Below are 12,154 nucleotides of genomic sequence, written 5' to 3'. Positions count from 1 at the left end.
TCATGGTGAGGGGTCAATACTGCTGCATAGAGAATATTACCACCAAATATATGATCAGGTACAATGGAGTATAATGCCAATTACAAACACATCATGAGATCAGACAAGGTCAGAGTAAGAAGTGGTCAGTGGGGAAAGGTGCATGGAAATAATAGATCTTGTCCCTAAGACTCTGATGCTCTTACTTTCTATCTCATGAACACTGAGGCCAAAGTACCATCTCCTCCACTTCAAGGTACCTCAAAATGTCTCTGGACCTACCCTCATCATTCCTTGTGGTTCTGCTCAAAAGAGAGAAACCCCTCTCTTTTCCAACACTACTCCTCCAGCTGTGTTCTCGATTCTACCCTCTTTTTCAACACAGTATTTCCAAATGTTCCTTCTCCATAGCCTCTTCCTATCTATAGAGAGCCACAGGTCTCCCAACGAATGAAGGTTAAGGATGGGGGAATCACATGCTTCTCCCCCAGTATCTTCTCCAGCTTCTCTTCACTGCCACTCTTGTCAAGAATGGTCTTCTCTCCCAATAACCTTCTTGCTAAAAAAAAAAAAAAAAAAGAATGGTCTTCTCACCTTGTTATAACCTCCCAATCCACTATGAAGTGGCTTTCTTATGGTCACCTTGGCCTCCATAGGGTCACACTAACAGCCTTACCTGTTTCCTCATCTCCTCTCAACCCTGACACTCTCTACCCCTTAGATGTTTGTGGTATTATGTCCAAGGTCACAAACTAACAGCCCATGGGCTGAATTTGACCTGGAGACACAGTTTGCTTGGCCTATACTGTGCGTGCATGTGCCTGACTTGTTGCCAACATTTACAAATTAGAATCCCTCACACAGAAATCCAGATTTCTAGTTTTTCTCAGCAAAATCATAAGATGTGGCCATGCTGGACCATCCCAACCTCACAGCAACAATCAACTAGAACTCAAGTGCGCTGTGTCCGCTAGACCACGAGCTCACCCAGTGACCACCATCCCACTCAGCCTGCTTCACTCCTCCAGGTCACACGCCAGGCCCCTGCAGGCATCTGACTTTGTGATCCCTGCACTGTACTGCTCTTGGCTGAGACAGGGTCAGGGTGGGCATAGGGAGCAGCCTCCAGACCTGGACGGCACCACTGGAGTAGCAGCTCCACTGCAAATTCCCCAGCTCCTGATCAAAATACCTGTACAGACATTTGTTCCTCCTTAAAGTGCCACAGCCGACTTTTAGCATTTTGGCAATCAGACGTCAAAGTGAGCAGCTCAGCTTCGGCCAGCAGCAGTTGCTTCCGACATCGTGAGTAGTTCAAAAGCAACTCATAAAATTCATGCCTGTCCTGATGAGCCATGCTGTCAAATTCTTCCAGATATGACTCAATGTTTTCCAACCATGAACCAGGCTCCAAGATTTTTAGCTGTTCTTTAGTAAATGGTACTAGCTCTGGTTGAGATGGGAGTTCTGGGTAGAGTCGCTCACTACGAAGCAAGGGTTTTACGGCCACCAAAGCTGGTACTTCCCCAGCAATGTCCGCTGGCAACTGGGGATACAGTTTCTTCACTCTAGGTGGCTTTAAAACATGTTTGGCTTCACAAGAGCTCAGCAAACCAACATTTTGTAGCACCTCTGAAGGACAACCCAGGGCTTGTCTATCTTCTTTCCTATTTTGAGTTTCTCTAACTTCTAAGTTTTCCATTTCCTGCTGAGTATATGAAAAACTAGATTGAAGTGTGCTTTCCGAAAGTCCACATTGCACCAATTTATTTTCCTCTACCTCTGTGAAGTTCCTGGGGGTTTCTACTGTAGTTCCAACACTGTCTCCAGGGTCAACCTTTGGCTTGACTACACTGTCCCCCACACAGGTTCCAAGTTCTCCCCTTTCCTTCAGGGACTCTGGGTTACTCAGGGATCCCTCATTGCTTATAGTTAAGGAGGTGAGTGGTACATCAAACATGTCACTTTCATTTTGTCCACTGGCCTCATTTTGGAGCTGGGACTGAGTTAACACCTTCAGCTGGTCGCCTTTAAATTCACAGGCTGGAGAAGAGATTTCCTGCTCTCTGGAGGTTTTTGGAAGAAAAATTTCATCAGGCTCTTCCCTCTGCAGGGTTTCATATTTCTTCTTTTCCTAAGAACAAGATTTATAATGTGAAATAACTTGTAACTATAATTGATGCTCTCAGTATGGGGAATTTTTAAGTTATATATGAAAATCTAAATTTTATCATTTAACAAATAGAACGTACATTCACTTCATAAGCCAAGTGTTTCACAATTCATATTGTCCAATTTTCTCCAATGGGAGAAAATATCTGAAACACAAATCTCTTAAAAGGGGCTTATATCTAGAATACACAAAGAACTCTATAACTCAATAATAAAAAGATATACAACTCAATTTTAAAATGGGCAAAGGATCTGAATAGAGATTTCTCCAAAGATAAACAAATGACACATCAGAAGATGTTCAACATCATTAGCCATTAGAGAAATGCAAATGAAAACCACAATGAGATACCATGTCACATCCAGGAGGATGACTATTTAAAAAGTCAAAAAATAACAAATATTGGTAAGTATGTAGAGAAATTAGAACCTTCATACTCTGCTGGTGGGAATGAATGGAACATGATGTACCTACCAAGAAAAACAGAGTTAAGATGGCTAAACAACCCTTAGATCACACTAAAAAACACTGAATTATGTACTAACAAGGCCAATTGTATAGTATGTGAATTTTATCTCAATAAAGCTGTTATGAACAAAGATTAAAAGAAGTTAGTAAAGTGAGAAATGAATGAAAATAAGGAAGTAGAGAGTAGAGTGTAGAATAAAAGGAGACTTTTGTTTCTCTTCTCCTAAGCTGTAAGAGAACTCTGGGATGTTAAATGCTAACTGGGAGAAAAACCAAAGGCAGGGATCAGGGAGCAGTCACAGGATGGTCCACATGATCCCAGCCCAGCAAACAGCCACACCCCTACCCCACCCCTCAAGCCACCCCAAGGCTTCTTCCCCCGCCTAACCCTCAGGCAGTTTTTAACTTCCCCCTGTCCTTCTCACCACCTCACCCCAATCCCACCTCACTGCTTCCTCTTCCCACTCCAGGTCTGCCATTGCAATTTCAAATCTTTCCCCTCCACCAGCTGCCACTCCTAAACTTGTTAAATCCACACCCTGCAGCCCTACCTCCCAGGGAATCACCACAACCATAATCATAGCAACAGATAAAGAGGTTAGATAATAAATTAAGAAACTTTTCTTTTTAACTTTCCTATCCCTCTGGAAGAACACAGCAGCCTTTCATTTAGGTCTTTATTTCCCCTATGGGTCAAACTCACTTCTCTGGGTTTCAAAAGCAGAACCAAAGAAAACTCTCTACCCCAGACTCTGTTAGGGAAGTTAGGTACAATAAGGATTTAACCTGGAGTTGCCCCAGGGAAGAAGGTAAGAGAAAAGGAGAGAGAAGTTGGTGTTTTAATTCAAAGGGACTAACACCAAAGGAGGCAGGTGGCAAGAAGGGATGGACAATTTTGAGCAGGTAGCACGCACCTGGCCCTGCTCCCTCAGAGATTCCCAGGACAGGGGCAGGCATATGGAAGAAGAGGAGAGGAGCTGCAATCATCACCAAACCTCATCATCATCTCAAGAGCAGTGGCAGCATCTTGCTTCTCTAAAGCATAAAACAGGGGAGCAGGTCCTGAATGGTGTCCAAGACTCCAGCTTCCACTCTGCCAATTCATCCTCAAACACCATTATAAGACTGATCTCCCTGAAACACTGCTCTGAACACGAGGGCAGTTGGGCTCTCCACTTAATGAAAGGCTAATTCTTAACTCTGGGACTTTGTGCCCTGGATAACTCAGCTACCATCCTGTCCCAATACACACCTTTCCACACAGGCTTTCCCGTGAGCCCCTTCCTGCAACAGGTACCTATTATGGGCCCTGCGCGTACACTACCTCACATGGTTATTTATCTTTATGTTCTGTCTCCCCAAGTAGACCACAAGTATCTTCGGGGCAGGGATTCTATCTTGGGCCTCTTTGGATCTGATCTACCTCTGATTTTTGGCACTGCATTCAATAACTGTTTCTTTGAATAACAACAATAACCTATAATTCACAAGAATTTGAGTAACAGCTATGCACTGAACTCTGTCCTAGGGACAGGAATTCTAAGATGAAGAAATTACTGAATTATCCAACAAATATTTATATTTACCATGTGCTCTGGTACATTCAGAAGTTTATTTTTGTATGTGTCACAGAAAGCAGAGGGAAAAGCCAATGAATTAAGAAAACAAACTTTCAATAAACTTCAGTGCTGAAGTCTGAATCTATCCTTGCACTTAAAATGCAAAATTCCATTTCATTTAGAATAAAAAACCCAGCTTCCATTACTTTGTCTACTTTAGTTAAAAAAAAGATGAAGAAACAAGAGGAGGACATAATATATATATAATAATCAAATATAGATCACAAAATAAAATTCAAACAACTCTGTGTATCAAGTCACTTGTGCAAAAATCTCTGCTCACAAAATTTTAAGCAAAAGGTATTCCTTACAACTAAAATTGGCCAGGCAGATTAAGAAGAATCTATTTCTTTATTTTTGATCTTCACATATGTTATATACAGGTAAAGAATCAATTTTGAAATCATTCAACAGGAAAAAAATAACCAGTAAATTATACAGAAATGAAAGAGTTGATGATAAAGACAGAAAACCACACTTAACTGTACATTACAGTAAATATGCACTGGAGTGTTGGTTTATGGGGAAAAAACTAAAGATAAACTTAACAAACTATTACCAACAGTAATCGTCAGGAGATGAAATTCTGGGCATTTCATTTCTGGGCTGTACATTTCTGTGTGTGAATATATGTGTGTGTACATTCATACATACAGTTATTTTTTTAAGCAATGAGAAAAAAGTAATCAGAAAGTAAGTAATCATTTAAAAAAAAGTAGGTTTTTCTTTTTTGAGACAGGGTCTCACTATGTTGCCCAGGCGGGACTCAAACTCCTGGGCTCAAGTGATTCTCCCACCTCAGTCTCTCAGGTAGCTGAGACTACAGGCACGTGCCACCATGCCCAGCTATAAATAAAGTTGTTTTTTGTTTTGTTTTAAGTTTTGGAAAACAAGTGAAAAGTTTCTATTCATTGCTTGCAGTTCTTTAACTATATTAAATAAAATTACAACTCTTTCCTTCCTTAAAAATGATGAAATACTTCATGAATAATGATGGTTTAACTGTACACATTTCATAGGACACTTATCATTAGATTAAAGGCAGAGTCTGTTTATCATGCATGTCTGTGTCTCCAACACTTAGCACACTGCCTACCACAGAATAGATAATACAGAAGTTGGGCACACAGATACAACTATCAGATCAAAAGTTCTCAGGACAATTATACCAGCTCTCCCTGGGCTGTATAAGAATGCTATACAAGTGGAAAGGCCTAGGGGGAAGGATGGGATTATACACTTTGCTATGACTATAACTTCTCCAACTTACCACTTCTTCAGTATTGCTCTTAACAATGTGACTTCATGTATCAGCAGTATTACACAGGCTTGATCTCTCCCTCCTCCTCCCTACACTTTCTTCACTCAGCTTCTAGGACACTACACTCTCAGGGAAGGGCACCGGGAACACATCCTACTTTGCAGGTGGCACTTGCTCACTCTCCTTTGCTGGTTCTGCCTCCTCTTCCCAACCTCTTAAAGGGGAAGGATCTCTGGATTTGGTTCTTGTCACTTTTTTAAACTACAGTACCCTCATTCCCACAGTGACCTAATTCAGTTTTAGAGTTTAAATAGCATCTATATGTTAATGACTCCTAAATCTTTATCTCCAGCCTCTAGCTCTCCCCCAAAACCTAAATTCACATATCCAACCCTACTCTACGTCTCCATTCAAATGTCTAATAGACATCCATTTCAAAATTAGCATATCCAAAACTGAACTCATTTTCCCCAAAAAACTTGTTCCAACCCCCACCCTCTCCATCTCAGAGTCTTCCTTGACTGTTTTCTCTCATACCCCACATCCAAACCTCAGCAATCCCCCTTTGCGCTCAGACTTCAAACACTTCTCACTACCTTGCCTCTAACACACCTGGTCCAAGCCTCCATCCTCTCTTGCCTGGATTATTACAATTGTCTTAGATGGTCTCTGCTAATACTCTTGCCCTCTCAGTCTGTTCTCAAGAAAGTAAGCACACTGATTTCTTTAAAGTTGTCGTCCTCAACCCCTGGCCTATGGACTGGTGCCAGTCAATGACCTGTTAGGAACCAGGCCACATAACGGGAGCTGAGCAGCCGTGGGCCAGCAAACAAAGCTTCATCTGTATTTACAGCTGCTCCCTACTGAAGATCAGCCAGCAGCAGCATTAAATTCACATAGGAGCATGAACCCTACTGTAAACCACAAACCCTACTGTAAACTGCGCATGTGAGGGATCTAGGTTGCATGCTCTCTATAAGAATCTAATGCCTGACGATCTGAGGTGGAGCTGAGACGGTGATGCCACGCTGGGGAGTGGCTACAAATATAGATTATCATTAGCAGAGAGGTTTGCACAATAAATGTAAAGCACTTGAATCATCCCAAAACCATTCCCCTTCCCCTCCAAATCCATGGAAAAATTGTCTTCCATGAAACAGGTCCCTGGTGCCAAAAAGGTTGGGGACCGCTGCTTTAAAGCACAAGTTGGATCATGTCACTCCTCAGCTCAAAAGCCTGAGGTGATTTCATATGTCACCCAAGAGTGAAAGCAAAAGTCCTTACAAGGACCTACACAGCCTTATATGACCTGAGTCCTCTTACCTTTCTGACTTCATCCCCTACAACTCTCCCCTCACTCACTCCACCCTAACCATATTGCCTCCTCACAGTTCCTAGGCCTTTGCCCCAGCTGGTCCCTCTGCCTAGAACACTTCTCCCCCAAGATCACATCATGTCTCTAATGTCACCTTCAGGTGGGCACAGTGGCTCACACTTGTAACCCTAACACTCTGGGAGGCCAAGGCAAGGACTGCTTGAAGTCAGGAGTTTAAGCCTGAGCAAGAGTGAGACCCCTGTCTCTACTAAAAATAGAAAATTAGTTGGGCATCGTGGCACATGCCTCTAGTCCCAGCTTCTCAGGAAGCTGAGACAGGAGGATCACTTGAGTCCAGGAGTTTGAGGCTGCAGTGAGCTGTGATGACGCCACTGCACTCTACCCAGGGCAATAGAGTGAGACTATCAATAAGGATTACCCACACCACCAATTTAAAATGCAACCTGTCCTACCCTCTCACCAGTACTCCCTACTCTTTACCCTATTCTTTTTCTTTTTTCCACAGTACTTATCACCTTCTAAAACAATATTTTCTTTTATGTGTTTTTGTTTGTTTGGCTTTTGTTTTGTCTGTCTTCCCCTTCTAGAAGGCAAGCTCCATTAAAGTCAGGATCTTTGGGTTTTTTTCTCATTTACATCTCAAGTGCTTAGAACAGTTTCTGGGACACACAGGTGATCAATGAATGTTTGTTTAACAAATAAATGGATCTTAGAAGACACAAAGGAAGCTAAATAATACTACACAGCATCCTCCAACTTCAGGCCAATAACCTCTCCTGGCAGAGAGGGACTAGAGGTAGATATCAATCATCATTCTAGGCCATGGAGCAAGAGAGGATGGGGACTTCAAGGTCTTTCCTATTTTCAGTTTTCTGGGACACATCTGTCTGTCCTTAGAAATTACTAGCTCCTACTATCAGTGAGTTGCTGGCATTCAGAATTTAATATTAACTATAAAAATACCTAAGAATCTACTGTTCTTCATCCATAATTTACCAAGATCGATGTCAGGGTCCTCAGAGTTGGGGAATTTTTTAGTAGAAAATGACACAGAAAGAATGAAAATGTTATTAGGCAGCAGATGATACCCAGGGTATTAGGCAGCACCAGATACCCAACCACCACAAGCAGCTAAGTTCATCTACCTGATGATTAACACTGAGGAATGTAGGGCAGCTGCTGGGTAAAATCCAGAAGCCACTCAAACTTCCTAAAGGCAATAGCAAGACACTATCCACTTCCTCAATTCAGCCCTGGAACCATTTTATGGCTCTGTAAATAGTTGCTAAATTATACCACAGATGGTAAAGGTTTCATTGATGTCGGGGCTTTACACCCATGACCAAACCACAGCCATCACTAAGAAATGCATCTATTTACTCTAAAAGAATTATTAACTTCCTAGATTCACAAATATGAGGGCCTTGCTGGTGGGGTGGACCTTTCCCATTTGTTTTCTCATACTAGTCAGAGGAAATTGACTGGAGTAAATTTTTCTGAGTGACAAAGCTTGGAAATAGTCTTCAATACTTGCATTTATTTTGTCATTCAACAAACATTATCAAGTGACTACAGAGGCGGTGAAGGGTACGGGGAACAAGACAAGTCCCTCCCTGAGTTCACAGCTGAGAGATGAGAAATGCTGGCAAAGTAACTACAACCAAGATGAGGGACATGAGTGCAGAGTTCTACTGGAAGAGGGAGTGACACCAGGGTGGTGAGGGAAAGCTTCTCTGAGAACTGTTTAAGCTGAGACATTGTAGATAAGCAGCAGTGAGCTAGGTGAAAAGGGACAGGAAGGGGTGTCAGGACAGATGAAACAGCCTGTGCAAAGGCCCTGTAGCAGGTAAGGACGTACAGAGTTGAGAATCAAGAAAGAGTGGGGGTGGAAACGAAGCTGAGGAGGAAGACAGAAGCAAGACCACACAGGCCCTTAGTCCATGCTTTGGACTCTAGCCTCCAAATCCCCAAGTGTGACCCATGGACCAAATTCAAACTTCACAGAACAAATCCCTTTATTAAAAGGATCTGTTCTGTAAAATTCGGCTTCAGGCAAAAGGCCACACCCAAGGATCCAGAAGGTTCCCCACCCCTGCCTGGGTGATAGGAAACCTTTGAAAGGTTTTAAAGGGAGTGACATGATCAGTTTTGTTCTTAAAAATATCGACCCATGGCCGGGCGCGGTGGCTCATGCCTGTAATCCTAGCACTCTGGGAGGCCGAGGCGGGCGGATTGCTTGAGGTCAGGAGTTCAAAAACAGCCCGAGCAAGACTGAGACCCCGTCTCTACTATATAAATAGAAAGAAATTAATTGCCCAACTAATATATATAGAAAAAATTAGTCGGGCATGGTGGCGCATGCCTGTAGTCCCAGCTACTCGGGAGGCTGAAGCAGGAGGATTGCCCAAGCCCAGGAGTTTGAGGTTGCTGTGAGCTAGGCTGATGCCATGGCACTCACTCTAGCCTGGGCAACAAAGCGAGACTCTGTCTCAAAAAAAAAAAAAAACCAAAAAACAAAACAAAAAAAAATATCAACCCAGCTTAACTTTAGAGACTAGGCAGTAAGAATTAATGTAAAGAGGCCAGTTTAGCAGAAATCTAAGAAATCCTACTTGGAGGAAGGTCATGGTACTTAGGATGAAAAGAAATGGGCAGAATCAAGAGAATATTTAGAAAATACAATGAGTAAGACTTAGTAACTAATTATTGGAGGGTGAGAAAAAGTGTTAAAGATTTTGACTAAATCTACAAAGTGAAGCCCTCTTCATAAGAAAATAAATCCACGAATGTCTGTACAGGAAAGTTGCCTGAAAAAGTACCAATAACATAAGAAATTGGTTTTTCATGACAGATTTAGAGCTTAAGATTTTTAATTTTAAAATCCTGTTTTAAACAAAATAACTTGAGAGAGAATCCACTTAACTGCCTTTTTTTTTTTTTCAAGAGACAGGGTCTGGCCACACGCGGTGGTTCACGCCTGTAATCCTAGCACTCTGGGAGTTCAAGGCAGGTGGACTGCTCCAGGTCAGGAGTTCGAGACCAGCCCGAGCAAGAGTGAGACCCTGTCTCTACTATAAATAGAAAGAAATTAATTGGCCAACTAATATATATAGAAAAAATTAGCCGGGCATGGTGGTGCATGCCTGTAGTCCCAGCTACTCGGGAGGCTGAGGCAGAAGGATCACTTGAGCCCAGGAGATTGAGGTTGTTGTGAGCTAGGACGCCATGGCACTCACTGTAGCCTGGGGAACAAAGTGAGACTGTCTCAAAAAAAAAGAAAAGAAAAAGAGACAGGGTCTTACTCTGCCACTCAGGCTGGAGTACAGTGGCACAATCCTAGCTCAAGGTAACCTCCAACTCCTGGGCTCAAGCAATCCTTTAGCCTTCAGAGTAGCTGGGACTACAGGCGTGCACTACTACAACCAGCTCATGTTTTCTATTTTTAGTAAAGACGGGGTCTTGCTCTTGCTCAGGCTGGTCTCAAACTCCTGAGCTCAAGTGATCCTCCTGCCTCAGCCTCCTAGAGTGCTAGGATTACAAATGTGAGCCATCATGCTTGGCCTACAGGCATGTTTTTAAGCACTCTGGAGGCCCATGCGGGAAGATTAGGAAGATCCTTGAGTCCAGGAGTTCAAGGCTACTATGAGCTATAATTGCGCCACTGCATTCCACCCTGGGCAGCAGAGCAAGACCTTATCTCCAAAAACAATTTTTTAAATTAAAAATTAAGCTCCTTCACTCTGGCAGAACAGATAGAAAAAAAAAAAAATTAAGCTCCTGGATTGAGAGGATTTCTGGCTTTAACCTGAGTTCTCGTGGTAACTGCATGACATTACAACTCTCGTAACCTCTGTAGACTTTAGTTTCATCATTCACGAGGGGGAGGGCCGTAGAGATTAAGATCTAAGATTCTGCTCTACAGACAACCAATGTTTATGTGTTATGCACAATTATGTTCTAGATTCAGGGATCTTATGTGTGGCTGGCCAAAGGCATTTTTCTTCTTCCTCTGCCTAAATAGTTTTCTACCAAACCAATACCTTGCAAAAGTATTTTTCTTAAAAACATTTCTTAAATTAGGTACCAAAATGGCTTTCTCATCAGAGTAAGTCATCACATATCTGGGTACACTAACTGTGCCTAACTCCACTACAGCCTTTTAAAAAGGCATCATAATGAAAGGAAAACACATAAGTCATTTACAGTTTATTAAATAGGGTACGTACGAACATTAGTCTACTAGTTCCCATGAAAAAGTCAGATTATGGTATCATGTTTAAATTGCATGTGCTCTAGAACATCGCCCATTGCTGGGTAAAGAAATTTCCTGTACTTGCAATACTATTATTTCCTTAATGTAAATTCTGCTTCAGGTAAGCAAAATTATCTAGGTCCCGCCAGCTAGAAGCAGAATTTAATCTGTTCACTGTAGATAATATACAGGAATAAAATGAAAATCTAGACTGTACCTAAAGACAAAAATCAACTGAACGTTAATACCATGCGTAGACTAACACAGGAAACGCAGAAAATTCAAATATGTCCCTACTATGTGAGTCCTGCTCTGGGTTAATTTCTTAGGCATTCGTGCCCCATCATAAACAACCAAGATAACGAGAAATAAACAGCAGCAGCACTGCCACCACTTTGAATTTTGAAAGTGGAGAACTGGCACATCGCTGCTGTCGGCTTTATATCTGTCTCTACCCACAGAACTCTGCTGAAGGATACCTTCTCCAGGTGGAGGAGAGGAGCCTTCCCTCTTTATGCATGGGACGAACTGAAAATATTTTCAGGATATAAGGGAGAAAAGAGAGAGTCAAAGATGGAGCTGGAAAGAGAAAAACTGCTTCACGGCAGGAAACCAGACCCAGGTAGGGAAAGACAAGATAGCAGCAGAAAAAAAGAAGACTCCTGTGAGATCATAAGAGGGAAAAGGAAAAATGAGCTCCTGACAAAGTATGGCAGGGGGATGTTGAGCTCCTGACAAAGTGTGGCAGGGGGATGTGGGGGACAAACGGAGGAGCAGGCCCTGTGTTAATGATGGTGGGATCAGATACTGGAAAGTGGAGGCAGAGGGTGCAGAGCGCTCAGGGAGCCGGAGGGGAGTTGGCTGGAGAGGCGAAGAGAGGAAAAGGGAGACAGAGCTCACTGCCAGGACTTTGGAGGCGTGCGGAGCCTTACCTTGCTTTTAGTCCGGCTGGCCTTGGCCTTGGCCCGGCGCTGCGGTCTCACCGCCTCAGCCATAGACCCGGCTGCAGAGCCGTCGCGGTTTGTTTTTGTCAATTCCCTGCGCTTTACGCAAGCTGCCGGGTTCT

General features: G+C 42.8%; 1 protein-coding gene across 2 annotated transcripts in view; it reads right to left on the bottom strand.

Moving 5' to 3' along the window:
* Nucleotides 1-12,154, bottom strand: part of EPG5 (ectopic P-granules 5 autophagy tethering factor) — a 98,877-nt gene extending 86,723 nt beyond the window's left edge. For both annotated transcript variants that reach the window (XM_012790312.2, XM_012790313.2), the window contains exons 1-2: nt 12,021-12,154; nt 1,172-2,113 (exon numbers count right to left, since the gene is read on the bottom strand). In XM_012790312.2, the coding sequence (XP_012645766.2) occupies nt 1,172-2,113; nt 12,021-12,083 (1,005 nt within the window). In that variant the 5' untranslated portion in view covers nt 12,084-12,154. The remainder of the gene's footprint in view (nt 1-1,171; nt 2,114-12,020) is intronic.

This window comes from Microcebus murinus, chromosome 17, assembly GCF_040939455.1.
Source record: "Microcebus murinus isolate Inina chromosome 17, M.murinus_Inina_mat1.0, whole genome shotgun sequence".
NCBI classification, from domain to species: Eukaryota; Metazoa; Chordata; class Mammalia; order Primates; family Cheirogaleidae; genus Microcebus; species Microcebus murinus.
Note: the sequence above shows the minus strand (reverse complement) of the source record. Positions and strands in the feature narration are given on the sequence as shown.